At 37.9% G+C, this 20,124-nt stretch overlaps 1 protein-coding gene and 1 long non-coding RNA gene across 4 annotated transcripts in view; one reads left to right on the top strand and one right to left on the bottom strand.

Moving 5' to 3' along the window:
• The first annotated feature begins 135 nt into the window (after nucleotides 1–135).
• On the top strand, nucleotides 136–1,432 carry LOC309451924. The gene is made up of 4 exons (XR_014186358.1): nucleotides 136–248; nucleotides 549–665; nucleotides 909–998; nucleotides 1,215–1,432. It is a non-coding gene; the product is annotated as an uncharacterized lncRNA (long non-coding RNA).
• A 689-nt stretch (nucleotides 1,433–2,121) lies between these two features.
• The window catches only part of LOC309451923 (oxysterol-binding protein-related protein 9-like), a gene marked incomplete at its 5' end in the record, with an annotated part of 33,791 nt that continues 15,788 nt past the window's right edge, over nucleotides 2,122–20,124 (bottom strand). For 2 of the 3 annotated variants that reach the window (XM_082076621.1, XM_082076623.1), the window contains 16 exons: nucleotides 2,122–2,886; nucleotides 2,983–3,118; nucleotides 3,561–3,652; nucleotides 3,997–4,075; nucleotides 4,927–5,067; nucleotides 5,176–5,239; nucleotides 5,611–5,721; nucleotides 5,977–6,061; nucleotides 7,487–7,661; nucleotides 7,908–7,993; nucleotides 9,397–9,515; nucleotides 9,789–9,901; nucleotides 10,572–10,731; nucleotides 12,697–12,798; nucleotides 13,322–13,415; nucleotides 16,346–16,384. In XM_082076621.1, coding sequence (XP_081932747.1) covers nucleotides 2,812–2,886; nucleotides 2,983–3,118; nucleotides 3,561–3,652; nucleotides 3,997–4,075; nucleotides 4,927–5,067; nucleotides 5,176–5,239; nucleotides 5,611–5,721; nucleotides 5,977–6,061; nucleotides 7,487–7,661; nucleotides 7,908–7,993; nucleotides 9,397–9,515; nucleotides 9,789–9,901; nucleotides 10,572–10,731; nucleotides 12,697–12,798; nucleotides 13,322–13,415; nucleotides 16,346–16,384 — 1,671 coding nt within the window. In that variant the 3' untranslated portion in view covers nucleotides 2,122–2,811. The remainder of the gene's footprint in view (nucleotides 2,887–2,982; nucleotides 3,119–3,560; nucleotides 3,653–3,996; nucleotides 4,076–4,926; nucleotides 5,068–5,175; nucleotides 5,240–5,610; nucleotides 5,722–5,976; nucleotides 6,062–7,486; nucleotides 7,662–7,907; nucleotides 7,994–9,396; nucleotides 9,516–9,788; nucleotides 9,902–10,571; nucleotides 10,732–12,696; nucleotides 12,799–13,321; nucleotides 13,416–16,345; nucleotides 16,385–20,124) is intronic. The other variant, XM_082076622.1, reaches the window with a different exon arrangement.

The raw sequence follows: 20,124 nt of genomic DNA, 5'->3' as shown, positions 1-20,124 counted from the left end.
AAGGTTTTAATGTTTCAGATGTGTGAGCTATTTGTGGGGAGGGAAGCGAGCCTGTCCCAAACATTCCCTCATGATTTGCGGGTTGTTCTACTTTACCCCTCAGTATTGGTTTTTATTTTTCCTGCCTGATTTAATTATTTCACTAACTCTCTTTTAGTTCTGAATTGGTTGACAAGAAAATAGAGGAGTTTCTTTCTTGCTTTGAAGAGAGAATCAAGCATTTAGCTGAAGATGCTTTTAGCACCCAGGTAAAATTTGATCTTGAAAAGCTCCGCCTTGAACTGCTAACCAGCACCTAAACTGGAGGATTTGGTGACACCCTCTTGCATAGTTCTGAGCTTTTTTGGGACAAAGGACTTGCTTTTATATCCCATCTCTTATTCCATTCTGCAGTTGTTTCTCTAAACATTTGCTCTCTGGCTGTTTACAGTTAAGTCTGAGAGCAACGAACTACCTTGGTCATCTGGGTTTTCTTTCAACTTCAGTGAATAAGACAGTAAATTAACTTTTAAATCCTATGAAACTAATTTTTTTTTTCCCAAATGTAGGTTACAGCTTTGATAAAACTTAAAGAATGTGAAGACTCACATCTGGGAGAAGAAGTGGACAGGAACTGGAATGAAGTTGTGACACAGCAGTATCTCTTCGACAGGCTTGCCCGGGAGGTCGGTAGTCCCTTGTCATCAAGTGATGCCAAAAAGAACACTTGCATGTCCCTTTTTGCAGCAGTTTTAAATGCAAAGCGTAAATAGGGGGATTTTTGCTCTGGTGACACACTGATTCTAAAGCTACATGCTATTTTTAAAAGGTTCTTTTATCTAATGGGATATAGTTTCTTGAGAAACTGTGTTTATGTTCAAAATGGCCTCATCCCTGCGCTGCTTAAACCTCATTCCTGTGGGTTGCAGATTGAAGCTCTGAAGTCTGTTACCAAATCAGACCTGGTCACCTGGTTCCAAGCTCACAGAAGCAACAAGAAAAAAGTGCTGAGCGTACACGTGAGTGTTTGGCAGCTCCGTGTTGCCAACTCCATAATCTAACGCTTAATGTGTTATCCGCATTGCTGTTCTTATCTTCTACATTTCTGATTTTTACTGTCATTGGAATTGGATTGACGTGTCTGTATTTAATTGTTAGGGCAGGTGAATATTGAACAAGATCCAAATTCTAAAAGCTTAGAGCCAATTTTCTTATTTTTGGAAACTTTTTTCCAGGTGGTTGGCTATGGAAAACATGAAGGGGACTCAGAGGTTACAGCTGCCTCAGAAGCACAGAATTCTTCATCTGGTGAAATACCTCATCTCATTTTCTTGCCCCCATCTTCTTTGATGACTGATGTGACCTCCATCAAGGATATCAAAGCTTACACATCAACGCTGAATGTTCTCCCTTACCATAAAATACTAAAATAAAAATGACATCTTGTTCTGCAGTGATGCGTAGTACAGCTGCTTTCTGCAACGTGAACATTACAAACCTGTTTTTATTAAAGAGGGCTGTAGTGGCAGCTGGGATGAAGATGTCTGCTCAGCTACTGAGGAAGCTTTCCTCAAGGAAGTTTCCAGCCAACCCTTCTCATTAATTTCCCAGGTTCATTAAGAACAGGCACAGCCCTGACTCCAGCGGGAGCATAGGGAGTTCCCCCCAGGCTGATCCTTGGCTGGCACTGCGGGCTGCACCTGTTTGTTCCGCCTGTCCTGTGCATCATCCCCATCTCCTCAAAGGATGGTTCCACAGCTCTGGAAGTTACAGTGTGGGAGGGAAGGTGAAAAAAGCCTAAGGCTTCTTTAGTTTTATGTACAACACAGACAAAATTGAGATTAAAAATCAAATAAAAGCTAGATTGAACTGTGGAAAGAAAAAGAGTTTGATTGCTACATGTAACTACTAACTTACTCAACTATTATTTAACTTCAAGCAAAAAGCACAGAAGTGTAAAGAGTCCTGAAGTGCTGGCAAGCAGGCAGAGAAGCAAGGCTGGATGGAGACTCCAGAAAAATTCTGCTGCAAATTCTGTTCTTTTCCTAGTCCATTAACTACTTAAGAAGTAGGTTTAGCTGCAAGGATTCCAGTGGAAAAAAATACTATTAATAATTTAAACATAACACAATTGATCATCACTCAGCTGAAAAAGCAGCCTTGCTGCAAAGGTTTATTATGAAATAAATAAAAAGTCCATAAGAGAAGTTTGAAAAAATCTATTTTATGAAGCTTTAAGATGCATTGAGTAGAATTATGTATGGTTACATTTTAATCTCAAAATAACCAAGTTATTTTGGGCAAGACACTGAAATGCCAAAAGATTTGATTATCATACAGGTGGAAGATAACATTTACGTAGCATTTTCTAACAAATTGTCCCATCAAAGGAATCTTCATATTTACACATTGCAAACATTAGCTAGATTTAAATGACATCCTGCATTTTGTTTCTTTTTTTTTTTTTTAAATACATAGGACCCAGGAATATTATGCAACTGATACCAAATGCCTTGGCCTTCACAGTGGTTATAGAGTGTATCTGCCTCGTGGCCCAGGTTCCCCGTGCTTTAGAAGCATCAGTAACGGCTCTGACAGCCGCCTTTGGAAGCCTGAATACACCAACATACGTTACTGCACAGCCAAGACGTTCCTTGTTTCATTTAATTGCTTATCTGCACCAGTAAGTCCAGTATCCCTGAGATAGGAACCACTGCAGTTGGAGGGGTCGGGTTCTCCGAACGGTACATACGTGATAACTGCTGACTCTTGGTATCAGATGTAAACTTTGCTAAGCCAAGGCTTGAATGTTTTTCTGGTTTTCTAACCTGCTTAATGTTTATTGGCAGCGAGTCGTTTCAATAGCGGCTCATCATAAACCCAGCATTCTCCATCTTCATGGAATAACTAGAAACAAGGGAATAATCAGATGTAAGCTTTTTACGGCTCAGCTGGAAAGGAACACAGGTTCGAGGGCATTTACACTTTTTGAATAAAGCTCACCCGTGTTTCCCATGGGGTCTCATTCTCCTTTCTGGCTCTGGCTTCAGCTCTTTGTCTTTCCTCAAGCGCATGTTTTGCAGCTGTGGCCGCATCAATGTCTCTAATTACTAAGTTGTAGGTTACATCTTTCCATAAGCTGAAAAAAGAAATTTGAATGGAGACTGCTTTATAGCAGCAAAGCGCTACAAGGTTGTAGAAACTTACGACTGGCTATTACTCATCAATATTTGTTTGAATTGGGCAGGTCTCACTTATCAAAAGACCAGAAAAGACCCAATATATATTAAACAACAGCAGCACTGTCTGTTGGCAGGATGGTAGAGGCTGCAGTGAGGCTCTCCGGACCTCCTTGGAACATTTGGTCTCGACAAGGATGTGAGCAAGAGCTACAGCTCTGCTCTTCCCCATTAAAACCCAATCTGCACGTCCCTTGGCTCTGTCCTGCAGTAAAGGCTGTCAGGGAGCACAGGCCACCATGCAGGGGCTGGATTTACACCAGGAGTCACACTCTGTACTGCAAACTTGGGTCTAACAAACAAATAAAAGTCTTAATTTGCTCGTTTAACTAAAATTCTTACCAGCGAGACTCAAAGTCATCTTGGTCCTCCAATTTCCTTACCTTCTTCTTAATTATAGGCATTTTCTTGGTATCTATAAAGACAGCATTCTCCTAGAGAGTGAGATTTTAACAAACAAAATCAGTTCTTTATCTAGACTGAAAAGTTCTATACCCTCACATTCCAGTACACTGGTTGGCAGAAGATACAGGAAAACACATCATTCTTTAGATTCTCTTCTTGCTATAAAAAAATCAAGTTACCTTAAGCTAAATTAACAAAGTAAATTCAGGACTTTTAATCCCAAATTCATTATTCTTGTGATCTTCTGGGCAGCTTCATAGGAATTCCCAACTATTAATGTTTGTTTTTAAAAAACAAACAAAAAACTTTTAAAGCCAAATATTCCATTTCTGATGAAAAAGAGAAAAAAGAAAAAGAAAAAAAGCTGCTTTACCCCTGTTGTGTATTTAGCGTACATGACACCATTCCATTCTCCTTCGATTGTGCAGAAGGCTTTCTTGTCATTAGGAGAACTAAATAGAAAGAAACAGTCATTTCTTAGTTGTATTACAGTAAATGAAAGACCCCAAAAGATCAAAACTTCATCCTAGTTGCTGTACAGTCTGATTTATATCAGCCCTCAAAAGGTTCATCACCAAAAGATGATGGTTCTGTTTACAAGAGAGAAGTTTTGCATGAATTAGTTCAACTGGCTAAACCTGACAAGGCAGCGCTGTCCTAAGTAAGACAGGTCTTGCCTTAGGGCTGTATCTGCATTTAGAGCTTAGGAAACTAGTTACCAGCTTTCTAAACAGATTTAGAGTGGCAAGTTAAGTTTAAAAGGTTCCACAAACTTTAACTTCTTCCCCAGACTACTGGGAAACACAAACACTAGTTCACCAATGAATGGTATCTAACAACGTGTGTCGGGAAGTCATTTAAAACCAGGTTCTGGACCTCGTTTTGTCAGCATCCACTTGCTGACGTTACAGCAGATCTCCAGTAAGACGAGAATCTCCACTGAATTCTCTGCTCTGGGCACCAAACCACCAATCTGAATAAATCAGTAAAAGCTGCAGCAGAGCTTTAATGACACGCTATGAACAGTGGTATGACAAGGCTTGCTTCAGTATTTTTGTTTTTAGGAGAGATTAATGATGAAGGAGAAAATTTAAATTCCTTTTGGTCAACAGCTGAGAAACATTTTAGAGCAGGACAAGCAGTTTGCAGGCCTGCGCAGGTTTCCTTTCACTAATGACAGGTAATCATGAGCTACGTTACTCAGTGGAGCTGTTCCAGTATTTTACACTCCTGACTGTCCTGAAAAAACATTGTCAGCATTTAAGTAGAGAAAAAGTGAGATTAAAGAAAGAAACCCCCTTACAAAATTTCAGCTGTAATTCTGTGCTTCTTTCCTCCATAAAATGGTTTTGTGTGGAAGACGATGGAAGCATTATAACCTGTCTTGGAGCAATTAATACTGCATTCGCCACCAAGTTCTATCCATGGCACAGTGAGAATAGACCTGCAATTACAAAGATGTCTTTCTTTATGCCCTCTTAACTGATAAGTTTTAAGCATGAAATATGAGAAGGCATTAAAAATGAAAATACCAAACAGAGCATTTACTTGCCTTCCGTAACCATTAGGAAAGGTCAAAATATAGTGTTCATCATAATCCAGGCATGTGACACAGCCTATCAAAGAAAAATAAAAACAGATTAAAAAAACATCCAGCAAAACCTCTACAAAACTTTTCATAATTTTCTCCTGAATTAATTCACTAAACCCAAGTACCATAAAAAGGAAAGGTGCTGAGCTTTACTCCAATGTTGAGATGCCCAGCTGCTGGAGGAGGCCGGGAGAGTTGTGTTTATGTGAAAAACTGGGCCCTACATGATTTCGGCACACAGTGTGCAAGAAGAATCACTGATTCCTAGAAACATAAGCTCAAATTACATAAAATCAAACACTGCTTACATTTAACAGGATGACTAAATATTTTTTGCAAAAATTCTAGTTGCAGAATGTAAATTTATCTTCTGTTGTCAAATTCACACACACATACCTTGCCCTATGTTATGAACGCCAATAGACATTCCTAAGAATTTTGACTTGGTCCATATGTGAGCATTGAACTGTATCCTCTTGTTAAAACACTCGGCGTAAAATGCTGAAACTGAAGAAAAAGGTATTAAAAACAGCAGCACAAGATATTAGTACTGTTGTTTCCAAATTCAGTCATCGGGAAATATCTCTAAGGGCCTCACGTGGCAACAGTCTGCAATTTGTTCTCACAAAAACAGCTTAAGAGAAAACTTTCAGCTTTTAAATTTGGAGAGAAAACATAAATTCAAGATTTAAAGCAAGAGCTGACTTTGCTGTCGCTCCTGTCCAGACGCCACCTCTCTGAGCACAGTGCCCGCCAGCTTACTTGGAGGATGATGAGAGACCTGCTCTGCCACGAACGTCACGTTGCTCTTACTGACCCACGGGACTGGTCCTTCTGAAACCGGCTCCTGTGTGACAACAGAGAGGGTTTTCATCACTGCCAGTGTTCACAAAGCACTGTGTGTTTCCAAGAGAAGTTGCTGCCATGTTTAAGAGCTTCTAAAAATGTATTGCAGAGATTTTAACAGATTTGCCAGTTTGCCAATTCGATGGGGAATAAATCCTGACTCCTGAAACTATGATACTTTCTAAAGAACATACAGCCTCTACTCTCTTGTTTTTGGGTATAAATGTATCCAGGGAGATGTCCCCAAATACAATGGTTAAACCGGAAGAGTTATGTATAAACCCAATTATAAAGTAATATTTAAATCCACTTAATTTCTTACTAATAAAAATGAGTGACAGAAATAATTTTCATGTCTGCTTCTGAGAAAGTCTGATATGCATTTTAATCAGACTATCTGTATCACAAAACCATAAAACAACATTCATGTCTCGTGGCAAATCATGAAAGGTATAATTAATCACTAGAAGCAACGGAAGCACAATTACACTACTGTCTATGCCAGCAAACAGGAGTCCAAACATTCACCTCAGAAACAAGAGAAAGATCTGAGCAAACCTACTGGGGGAAACAAATTAAATTGGAAAAAATATACGTTTTATATCTAAACAGTCACATGGTTAGACAGACTACAGTGAAGCCACATGAAGCATCTCACGACAGCACTTCCCACATCATCATTTGCAACCTCCCAAGTTGAGAAGCCTAAATAAAGTATTACCAAAAAAATAAAAGAAAAAAAGAAAACACAGCAGCCTGCACTGGATGTGCTGGAGCTTTTCTCTAGAATCAGTGGGGCACTGTGCTGACTATGTTCATGTGCATAAGGCTGATTAATCTTGAGTCTCGTTAAACTTGAGCAAATAAGAGAAAAACTCATACACTGGCAGCTGAATTCAGATTAGGAGGGTGGAACTACTGTTACTGTGTCCTTCACCACACACACCCCACTAAGGTACAAAAGGAAGAGTAACAGCCAGACATAGATGTACAACTATTATCTAAGCTCAGAATCAGAATTTGAGAAGCCCACAATAAGATTTTAAAAGGAGAATTAAGTACACAGGAAAAACTACACTGCTTTCTAGGTTGTAAGTTAGGGAAAGAAATTTGACTGTTAAAATACAAAGGTTTAGAGAAATTATTGAAAAAAAAATCAGAACTTTGGAAGTCAGTGCTATGAAACAGTTCAGGAGAAAAGAGAACAATTTTACAATGTCAAATAGTTCTAAAAAATCTAATAGCTCAAATGCTCTTATACAAGATATTTTAAACCTCTCTCCAAAGAATCAGTTAAGAAATTGCTATAGTTTGTCAGTTTGTGACTTAAACATAGCATAGGTCATTTCAGGCAGTAAATTAATGAAGCTTTGGGAATTACGTGCATGCATTCTAGGCACCAAAAAACATACCACAAGAAACTAACCATATCATCTTCACCTTCAGTGCCTGGTAACACCCAGTGGCATCGGAAGATCTCGCCCAAAATGGGATTGTAAGGCTTTTTAGCAACTGACCCTTTTCTTCCTGCATGAAAAGCTGAGAGGTACCATTTAACCACTTGAACCATCCGTTCCTTTGGATCCTTCTGGTCACTAATGCTGCATGGGCCAAAAGAGAGAAAAGAAGGACAGGCACAATGATACACAAGCTGGTACCTCAAACACAGGAAAGCTTTTTGGATGTTTGGTTGTTTTACAACTAGAAATTTGACTGCTTCAACAGTTTTTCAAGTTTTAATCAAAACACAAACAATAATCTTCAAAACTGTCAACTTATTTTTGGTAGCCCACATGGCCATAAACAATATTAGAACCGATTAACGCTCTACTTTAAAAATCAAATACCTGACAAATAAGTCCGGATGTGCAAAAAAGTCAGCATACATTTCTAAGAGTGATCTTCTTTCCAGGATAAAAGTTGGAAGAACCACCTGGGTGAAGAAAAACAATTCTTATGGTTCAAGATATGTTAACATCCTGCACAAAAGCATTCTACACGCTGGCTGAAAATAGCACCCAGAGCACCCACGGCCTCCTGTGCCCATGATTGTGTTCCCAGGCTGACCAATGTGTTCTGACATACTCAACTCAGTTCTCATTTTCTATAAAACCAAAGATCTAAAAGGAACTGTCTCTTGTCTTCTGTACATTCTAGTCCCACCTAGGGCACATCCAACTACATGCTAAGCTTATCAAAAGCTGTTCTTAATTACAGTAACACTGATTATTTAATTTCATCTATATGTACACCGCCAATTTTCAGTTATATTCAGAATCTCATTCCATGTAGTTCCATCGTCTCGTGTGCCTCTCTATCAAGATGAAGGTTAATGTTTTCCCTGCTGCTTCTCTTCCCAAACAGCATTTGCAGGTTCCATTCCCATGGATCTGCTGTCGGCTTCAGTGTGGTGCAGACCGCTGTTGAAAGCGCTGTCGATTGCTGTTGTTGACTTCAAGTGACGCGAACAAGACGCGTGTTCATGATGTTCGGCAGCTTGAGATCAGTAATTTTCAGCTATTCCAGAAGTTCCCAAAATAGACACAATTTTTGTCAATTCCTATTCAGAACTGCCAGAAACCTTCTGTAGTTTAGTTGTGAGCTGCTGGCTTTTTCACCAGAAAGGTTTTATCTTTTTATTGTCTACTGTGAGTTCCAGGCTGGACAGTTAAAAGTCATCTACTTAAGGAAATGAATGATAGGACTGATCTCTCCTACTCTTTTTCTATCTGGAATTACTTGTTTAAGTTTGACCAAGTTGCCCAGAAAGATCAACACCTTCAGAATACTGTTCATTCTATCATGAGACAGCAATGTGAATTGCATTGAAGAAAAATCTATCCAACTCTTTACTTGTCAGTCCTACATACAGCATTTTAAAATACACAAGCAACTTACTCAACAAGATACCAAATAAGCAAAGCATTTCACTATATGCTTGATTTCCCCTTCTATTTCATTCATGTCCTATTGAATGTCCACAAACACTGGGATCTTGTAGATCTTTTTTTCTAGGAAGCTAAAGGACAGGAAAAACATTCCTACTGCATACAGCATTCCTGACATCCCAGCTTTATAGGCATTCCAAGGAGAACAAACAGCTATTTTCAACAGCAAACTATCTTCCCAAACAGATTTTAGCAGCTGAATATATTTATTCTTCATGCACTTTTCCCTTCCCAGTAACAACTCCTATTGAAATATACCATGCTAGAGAGATTATTGCTTAGCTAGCTCTGAGAACAAACATGAATTATTATTTTAACATTGAACTGGTTTACACAGAATTCAGGCTTTACTCCCGCTCCCTTCCCCATGAACAGCCAGCAAGTTTACCTTTGTTAGATCCATTCCTAATCTAACTTGTGACAATAGATGCATAATAACACTCTTATGTTCTTCCACTGATTCTCCTTCCCCATCATCATCTTGATCATCAGGAGGATCAAAGAGATCTAGAAAGACCAAATTGCTTTTGTTTTTCTCTAAACCTTCAAAGATAGACTGTATTTAATTAGCATGTTATATTAGCTGTCAAACCAATATTATTTATAAATGTAAGGTGCTTAAATCCTACAATTCAACAGTCTTCCATTAGCAAAAAAACAGTAGATAAACCACTTTCCATAAGTACCTTGTCATATATACATGATCATACATATATTGACAGAGTTTACACAGAGATTAACAATCAAGAGCTCCTCATGAAAGTTCAGGCAGTCACTTACCAGCATCATTTGTCCCATTAGACATGGAAGAATTGAGGGACTCTGTGGTATCTGGACGTTTCATGCTACTTCCTGTGCTGCTCCGAGTCAGGACTGCAGCAGACCCTGAAGAACTGAAGAAGAGTCATAAATTCCCCAAATTCAGTGAATTAATTCAGAACAAATCATTATAATTTGATATACATAACCATCAGTTCCCCAAGGAGTTTACTGACAGACATCAATATATGTGCTAATTCACAGAAAAATTAAAATGGACCGTAGCTGATCAAATGGGAAACCCTGCAGTCTAAGATAATAATAATCTGAAAGCATAAAGCAGCTGACTAATTCCTCTTTGAAATGTGTAGCATCTCTTAAAATTAAGAAGAATAAATAGGGATTTTTATGAAAGGCCGTCAACTTAAAAAAAAAATTTTTTTAGTAGATGTGAGAGGGAATTGGCTATTTACCAAAAGCTGCAACAAATGCATATGAAATACTTCATGGTCTCAGATTAAAGCTCTGAGCTGGTTGCTTCCTAAGTTTGGTTTACGTTAGAATTTTGATGGAATAGGAAGGAGCAGAGGAGGAAAGTGCATCCCTCACAGGTGACTGTGCTGCAGGAAGGGCTCATCTTATTCTGTAACACAGAGTGGCTTTTTTGCCTTGCTCTGCCTTTTCTTTTTAAATTGATGTGGCTTATTTGCTTATTTAGCTTAACTAACTTCTACAAGCAGATAAGCCATGCCCTTGTAGGTAAAAACTGTATTCAGCACGCACTGCACACATTCAGCTACTTACTCCATACATCGCTTTGGAGAAGAACTGCTCTGATAGAATTCATCAGCATCATAGAATTCATCCTCACTGCTTGAGTAAGAAAAATCCGGGACTGTGTTCGGAGACAGGTTGACATGGCTTGGAGAAGTGAGACTGCTGCTAGGTGCTGACTGCCCACTTCCTATGAAGTATTAAAAATTACAGATTTAACAAAAACAAACAAGTTTAAAATCCACCAGTTCTAACTTATGAGTAAGATGGTTCAAATCAATCAAGACCAACATGAACTCAGAAGGTATGATACCTTACGAAATTAGAAGTGACATTTAGTCAGGTTCACATTCAGTTTCATTTAACAGATAACAAGAGAAAGGAAAATCAAGAACACAGAAAAACAGTAAAGTATAAGGATGTTTTCCCCAAAGCTGTTGATTAAAGGCAAAACAACAATATTGAAAACGTGTATAGATTCATAGCATGACTTATGTTGGAAGGGACCTCTGGAAGTCATCTGGTCCAATTCCTCACTTGAGTCTCAGATAACTTCAAAGTTATACCAGTTTGTTCAAAATCACATCCAATCAGGTTTTAAATACTTCCCAAGATAATTCCATAATCTTTATGGAGAACCTATTTCAAAGTTTGATCACCCTCACCATAAAACAAAAACATTTCCTAATGTCTACTGGAAATTTCCCTTCTTACAACTTGCGCTGACTGCCTCATTCTTTTGCTGCACATCTCCAAGAGGAGCCCAGTTCTATCTCCTTCATACCCTCCCAACAGCTGGCAGAAGACAGCAGTAACATCCATCTTTAGCTTGATCTTCCTAGGGCTGAACAAACCCAGCTCTGTCAGCCTCTAAATACATCATGGGCCTCAACTTCCAAGTCTTGGTGGTCCATGTCTTTGTACCAGCCAAGCTGCAGCTAACCCCGTGCAAGAGGGCAGGCTGAGGGCAGCTGGCTGGAGGACTTGGCATTTGCCTTCACCAAACTTCACGAGGTTTCTGTCAGTCCACTTCCCCAGTCAGTCACAGCCCCTCAAAATGGGAGCTCTGTTTTATCCACTGTTGTCCCCAGTTTGGCAAGGTCCATGTCTAGGTCATCCAAGACATTGAGCAGTACTGGACCCAGTATCAACCCCTGAGAAACACCAAATAGTCACTTGGTTGCCATTTGGACCTAACACAGCTGATCGCAAACCTTGAGCCTCGCAGTCCAGCCAGTTTTCACTCAACTTGTATTCTACTTATCCAAACCATCTCTTTCCAATTTACCTACAAATACATTTGTGACAAAATCTAATGGATATGGTTTCTAAAACGGGTTGTGTGAATCCCGTCTCACTACTAACTCACAGTTTTTCCAAAAAGTCATAGCAATAAAGACAAACCAGGTCAACACTGACACAGACCTTTTGTGGGGTTTTAAGGCACAGCAGAGGTCATTACACAACAATCATTAGAAACTATCTAGAAGATCAGATGCTTAGAGTAAGATTAAAAAACCCAAACTTCCCGTCAGATGGGGCAAATACTGTTTAAAACACATATTAGCGTTGTGGGAAGGAAGGGTAGTAATCAATTAACAACAAAATCATTTACATACAAGCTTAGAAAAAAACTTGGGCGGGAGCTGAAAGAGTTTTAACATGATTAGACAATATTATCGAGACAACTGATCAGGAAGTGACAGTCAATGCAGAGAGATCAATTAAAAATATGTTAAGTATGTAGCTATGGTTTTAAAAAGACCTTAAAATATCATAGGAATTGTAAATAGATAATTATAGCAACTTTTGCTTCAAGGCATCTATTGTAGTCCAATGAATGCTATTATTTAAGAGGGAGACATGACATGCTAACTGCAAAGTTCTTGTGCTGACTACTGCAAGTTGCACTGATGGACACAAGAAAGGAAGCTGGTAATACCCCTGTGTCTTATGTACCCATAGTGGGGAGAAAGAGCAAAATAACTGAGTTTAACACAACACTGTAATATATGTTGATTAAAAGCAACACATAGCAACACATATGTAAGCCAATACAATGTTATCTTAATAGCTAATTACAGTGGGTTACAGATAAGTATATATTCGGGTTTTGTTTCTTGTACTTCAATAAGACAGTTACACAGAACTGTACCTGTACTATTTGGTGTTGGAGTCTGATTTCCAAGCGACGCTACTACAGGTCCCACTGGCAAAGATGAGGGTCGCTGCTCTGACTTGCACAACTGAGCAGGTTCTAGGGGATATTTTGATACGTTAAACCCATTTAATTACGAGAACTATAACTTTTGTTGGGAAGCAGATTCCACATTATTTCACCTCACTTTCAAAAATTGAATCCTTTTCTATTAAAGCCATTCAGACAGAAAAAATGTTTCTGTCATTGTTATCTAGCTCTTTTTTATTATTAAGCAAAGATGGCTTTTAAAAAATGCAGTTATTTAGCTAGAAAGTATGCATGTTTTCTGAAAATTATAGTTTCATTTATTTTAAGAAAGTATATTAGAAATGTAAGCTAGTAACTTAGAGCAAGTATGATAAAATATACCACCTTATCCACAGAACTAAGGGTAGATTTACCTGGGGGCTGACGAAGCTCCACACCTGCTCCTCTCCCTTCCTTTGCACCACTAACTGCACCTGTACTGCATGGGTGGCACAGAAGCCGCCCACTGTTCTGCAGCCCCAACATCTGGATTGCAGCTGCATCCTGCTCTGCTCCAGAGTATTCCCACGGAGGTTCTTTCTGCACACCATACCTGGAGGTATCACCGCTTGGGAAGGCATCGTACTGATCACTGACTGCTCCAGAGGACTGGGCTGATAAACCGCGTCAACAGGGTTTATGGTGCTCTGAGACAAAAAAAAGAAAAGCACTTTTTTTCCCCCTCAGTTTAAAATAAATAAATAAAGCATAGATAGCAAGAACATTGTGAGCACAAGAAATGCCCAGATGCGAGACAGCAAATTCCTGAGAGAGAAAGTTAAACACAAATTGACAGTTGAGGACATGAGAAATACTTTCAAAGTGGTAATATTTTAATCCTTTACACAGATTTTACACTAAACTGAATTTGATACAGATTTGAATTGTCCTACAAAGAATTCTTATTTCAAGTTCTAGCTTCTGGTATTCATTCCAATGTCCATTAATAAATACTGCATGCAAACAGTGGAAAGGTAGATGCAAATTATCTGGCAAAAATTAGGATAAGTAATCTGTATTTTTAATTTTTTTTTCAAAAATTAATTTGCCCAGAGCATAGTAAATTAATAAATATACCCATAAATTAAACCAAGAATCATCAGCATGCTTACAGCCAGGAAGTAGCTTTGCTGCCAAAACTCTTTCCAATGCAAGGTGACAGTTTTCAGTGCATCTCCAGGAAAGGACATTTCAATCTACTTATGAAGGTGGGTACTTTGAAAATGAAGCACCGATTTGACCCAACACTCACAGAAGCCACCACCTTCAGGATAGGTTCTTGGCTTTTATACAACAAGCCTCTTGGAAAACTAAATTGCAATGTCTTTTAATCCCAGCTAGCATGATTTTGCCTTGCTTCATTGGCCTGTAATTTTGTTATTTGTAATTTAAAACCATTGATCTGCATCAGAACTACAAAAATCTTTGCTTCGATTTGTTAGGAAATCCTGCTGCTGTGCTTAATAGAAGAATATTAAGCACAGAAAGGTCATACAATATAGAGTTCTACTTTAAAAAAGGTTCTGCTTTTAAAAAATGTAGATGAGCTTTGCCTTCACATTTAGTCAGTATGTTTATTCCTGTCCTCTTTTTAGATCAATATTTAAAACAGTAGAAAGAGAGTTTCCAACTGTCCTTCCCTCTCTTTAGTCTATTAATGACTACTTGCATGCAGACTGAGGGAAACAGTCATTTTAACCTTCCTCCCATTTTCCTACTAAAAGATGACTTCTGTCTTGCCTCCTTCTCCTGGTAAACTGCAATTCTGAAATTTATCCTACATTAAAAATCAGTGAAGATTTTAATTATTTTTTTATAACACAGGATTTATTTAATTGAAAACAAAACTATTATTCCCTTTTATCTTTAAAAAAATCTCCAGCTTAAAATAAATGACATAAAAATTGTTCTGCACTCTCATTGGTGTTACTAATTAGTATACAAATAAATAATACAGTACATATACTGTTACTCCACTGTATTCCAGCATAAAATCAACATCCCACACACATCACTTCAACTGATTGTGCAATTATGCATGCAACGCAGGTAGGTCCCTATCCCACATATTTCACGGTTTAAAATCATTATTCCATCTTCAGAAGTACAAAAAATAAAAATCAAGATGGTCCTATGATACACAGGATGCTATTGCTAATCTCTCTCTCCCTTTGTTTTAGGGAAACTAATAATATATATGATACAGAAATGTATATGATACAGAAATATGACACAGAGGGGGGGGAAAAAAAAAAAATCAAACAAAACCAAAACCAAGGTAACTTTGGTTTTGTATGCAGGGTTGTAATCTTATCCTTAAACAATTCTCCACACTGCAATGTGAAGTTTCTTTTGGATGTTTTGGGTGTTGCCTTCATGGTTTAAAAGCAGATGAAGGCAGATCTGAAATTCTCCTACTCTGAGTTTAGTAACAACTTAAAATGAGCCATATAGAAACAGCAAGATCATCATCCCACTGTGGTATCAAACATTAAACTTAGGCAGGAATATAGTCAAAGTGAAACCCTGACCTTTAGCCCAAGCTAACGTTGACCTAAACAGCATCAGAATTTCAGTCTTCACAATCTGATGCATCAGTCAACACAGTCTCACAGAAATACCTGGTATTTCTCCCTAGTATAAGTCAGCCCACAGATAATTAGAATAGTGGCTAATCAAATTCAGACTAGAAGTTGTAATATCTATATGAAGTCTCTGCATTGCAGATCTAACATTCATACCACCCCTACCTGCAGCAGCGTCCAGCTGCAGAACCTCTTTTCCAGGGCACACAACAGAACCTCCTCCAAGACACTAAGACCTGAATTACGTGACTACCCACAAGGTAATTGTTAATCTTATTTACAATATGCATGAAACAAAAATCTGCATGTGCATCTTTACTCTAAAGTTCATACCAGAAAATCAGACTACTAATGCTGTGCATAATTGAAAGACAAATAAAGCCTGGGAATTACTGTCAGCTGTAATGAAAACACACTATGATTTTTAGATTTACGTTTTATGGAAACCAATCTCCTATTAAAATTATCTGAAATGTACTCAAGTGACAAAAAGAGAACGAAGAAAGAGAATTCACACGCGACTGAAACTAAAGATGACAGAAGTTACATTAAAAGGCAGAAATTATGTTAAAGAAGAAACATTGCTTAAACAGACATTATACAACTTCGCGTCAAATGAGCGGCAGTGTTGAAGAGACAAAGTACTGGAAGCACACAGAGAGCCGATCTATTTCCCACAAAAAGATACTTCAGATGGAAAACAAAACTGTTTCTATCCAAATAATTTCCCTTTCACCTGTTCACATGGCAGACTTTCATCTAAGTGTTCAGCGATAACACTGCCATTGGAGACATTCGGCAGAAAACTGATCACTGTACTTTCTAAAGGCAAGGGTGTTAGCCCACGTCCAAAGCTAATGACTCTGATTTTAATAAGACACTTGAAGCAGTAAATTAGAGAAAGGAGGTATGTTGCAAAATGAGTGGAAATTCAGGCCTCTGTTCACAATTCTGCAGAAATAAAGGGAGATAAATATTAGATTTAAACTTACTATAAGTCCATCTGCGTGCTTCTCCTCATTATTTTGGTCCTTAAGGAAGAAATGTTACAAATATCAACATAACAATCTTGCATGACTTATCAGTTCTGTGTTAAGTGAGAACAGCAAGTTTCTCTCAGGAATGTTTATGTTTTCAGCCATAAAATATTCCTCATCATGTGATAACGTAACTAAACTTAGAAGATACAATTCTATTCATAAGTCATCGCACCTCTGAAGATCAGAGTTTTCCACAGACCTGTCCACAAAAGTTTCAACAATTTCAAAACTATCCTTTCTGCACTGTAGAACACAATTATGCTTTAGAACGTAGGTTCTTCCCAAACAGCTAAGAGCCCCCAAAACACGGTTTGCAGCACCAGTGACGCCCTGAAAATCGAAAGACACAAAGTTCTCCATTTCTGAAGAACTGTGATTAGTACACAGCTCAGGTTTTCTAAAGCACCTTTTGCTTTTGAAAGGCAGAAGGGCCTTTTTAAGTTAAATGGTTTTAACTTTTGCTTTTTGGTATCAACTAGGTTTTAAAATGTTTTTGAGATTATTTACAATTTAGGATTTGGGGTTTTTTGCTTAAAAACATATGTGAAAGAGCAGGTAACGCATGGAACAAAACTGTCATCAGGGGAAATTACACGAGCTACAGACAAGCTAATGTCCATCTACAGTTGGCATCGTTTAAGACTGCACCAGCAACAGTATAAATTTTACTGAATACTAAGCCAAATCTTTTCACTTCGGCTGCAAAGTTCGTATTAGCCACTGTATCAATCCATAACTTTGTTCGGTGTGAACCTCAAGAGTTGTCTGCAGAGCATTTCCCCAGATTTCCAGTTGTTAAGAGGAACAAGGAAAAAAAAAAAAAAGCTGTAAATAGTATTATGAAAGTTGGTACCGACTTATGTGTTGGTACAGACTTATGTTTTGATACTTTATACATTCTTCCTTAGCTTACATAGTTGGCAACAGGCTGCTCAAATATCATGTCTGCTAGTTGACATTTCTTAAGAAAGGCTTTCCATGACAAAAATGACATTAAGGGCAATGAGCTCCATTGGGTTGCAAACTTACAAAGAAGGAAGAATAACACTCGAGTTCAAATATATATATATATATATATTTTTTTTTTTTTTTCAATATACAAAATTTCCATGTTATGCTATCATCTCTAAGACCTAAGAAATAAAACACAAAGATGCTGCATTGGTACTGAAGCTTGCTATCCTAAGCCCAGTGACGCACAATCAGCACCGCGGCACGTTGAGGAGTTAACAAAGGCAGAAACGCCACAAAACTGGGCAGGCAAGACTGACCAGCAATGATGAAGTGAAAAAGCCAAAAGATGCAAAACTAAATATTTAAATGATAAAAGCTACATCATAAAACATATTTTTCATATTTCTAAGACCATTACATGTATTTTACAACACACACATCAGCAAAGCTGGGCATCTTCAACTGCCATACACACCAAAGGGACAACGCAAGCCAAGTGCTCCACCTACCCATCCCCACTTTTTTTATTTTGATTGCTTTTTGAAAAGTAATGTGTGTGTTAGAACATATTCCTATTACGCTGGTATTTGTTTCATTATTTTGAAAATGCCTTGGGTCACCTCAAGTACAAGTGGCACAATTACACACTTGATTTACTGTAAGTTTAATGAAAATTTCACCATCCGAGTCCTAAGGCAGGTTGTTTTAAGTGTCCACAAACTACTCAACTTAACACAAAATTACAAAAAAACCCAAAAACAAACAACAAGCCAAACACCACCAAAAAAACCTATGTTTGCCTCAGGGTACCCAAATAATCCAAATAACAAATGGCCATGTATTTGAAACACAGGTGTTCTGAGTGTATAGAGAAGTGGTAACAATTTTTGAGGTATGCAAACAACCAGCAGGTAATTGTGAAGTCTGTCTCCTAGCGAGAAAGGCACTGTAGAAGTAAAAATGAGGTGCAGGGGTGGTGTTAATGATTTATTTGCAGCAGTGTAAGTCAGCAGCCATACTTGCCTTGCAGCTTTGGGAAAAAAAAAAACTTGAAGAATCTTAAAAGGTTCTACACTGAAGAACAGAAAGCTATCAGTCAGACGCAGTACACTTTTACATGTATAATGCTTCATACACACCCAACTTACAGAACTGTAAAAATAAAGCAAAACCCCCTCTATTCTTAATTTCCTACAGCAGTGAGAAATCAGGATACCAATACAGTTTATAGAAAGAGGCAGGCAGGGGGAAACAAATGTCATGTAGTCAACAAGTTAAGTTGCCTAAGATAGAGAGGAAGAAGATGAAGAGATGAAGTGGAATAAAGGTTATTAAAAGAGCAGGAAGATTTATGGAGGGTATTTTTCACTATATGTGGATTAACTTCCAATTAGCTGCACATAAACCACTCATTTAAACCACCTTCAATCTTTCTACAAGAGATTTAGATATGGTTTAGAAAAAAAAAAAAAATCCATTCCCCATTGGATAAACCCACCTATTTACACTGGTTAATATTTACTGGTACTGAAAGAAGGACTTGTGACTTTGTGTGACACAAAGCAAGGTTTAGCATTTTTGGGGGACCCAAATTCCACCTACTTCTATGCTTAATATGGTAGTTGGATTAGTAAAGCACTGAATCCGATTAAAAAAAATGATGAAAAGTGCCTCTACAAGTTCAGTTTTGTCCATTAGCAGCAAACTACCTAATGAGCTTCAAAATATGCTTAGCATCAGCACAAGCTAAGCACTCATATTTGTCTGTCCCCCAATAAACTTCCCCATAGCAGAAATGGAATTTGATATTCAATAGAAACAATAAAGTTAACTCAGCCACCTATTACCAGCTTTGAGCAAGAACCTGAGAAGCAGATTATAATTCTGCTCTTTCAGATTTGCTAATTACATAGCAGAGCTTATAAGAAAAGAACAACATTTCATAGGAATTAAACCTCTGAAAATAACACCTATTAAATACACTTATACACTAATGAGCAAGTCATTCTTTGCACAGGGTTTCTCTAAGTGCTACCTTAATACAGCAAGTCACACACAGCAGGGTAAGAAAACCAGCACATTGCCATCTCATCTATCTACAATTGACTCTACCAAATCCCCAAAGAATGACAATACAGTCTACTGGTTTCACTGTACCAAAACAATTCTAAATACACCCAGTACTAAACAACAGCAAATTATGAAGTACTGACAAGGCTTTTCTCACTGCCGCGACAGTGAGTTATTCAAATAGTATCACTGCATGTTAAATAGAGACTGTTCTAGCTCTGGAATCATGTGGCACAAAACTCTTTCAATGTATCTTACTACTTGCAAAATGGTTTTGGTTTTATATAAACCCGTTAACTAATGCATCTTTTCTTCAGAATTTTTAAGCTATTGACTGAAATTTGAATTTCACCCAATATGCACTGAGCCTTCTAGTGAATAACTGCTGATCCTACAAGGTTCTAAATACTTCAGTTTTCACTGGCCGCGAAATTTTTCACAATGTATCAAGCATCTAGAATGACGACAAAGAGCAGTATTGTTTTGAAAGCTACAAAAAGAAAAATTATCTAGACTCGAGAAAAAACCTGAATAACTTAAGCCTATTTCTGAATAAATCAGAATTCATTAAATTCAGCATTATGTTCTGACAGTACCATAAATTAATTTGTTTGAAAAACACCGTCTTCCTTCACTTTGGTTTCAAGTTACAAATCAGCAGCCTGTAACTAACATATCCTAAATATAGTACTCTAAAAAAACCCCGC

This window comes from Streptopelia decaocto (assembly GCF_964273445.1).
Source record: "Streptopelia decaocto genome assembly, contig: HAP1_SCAFFOLD_1490, whole genome shotgun sequence".
NCBI classification, from domain to species: domain Eukaryota; kingdom Metazoa; phylum Chordata; class Aves; order Columbiformes; family Columbidae; genus Streptopelia; species Streptopelia decaocto.
This window is presented reverse-complemented; position numbering and strand designations above follow the sequence as displayed.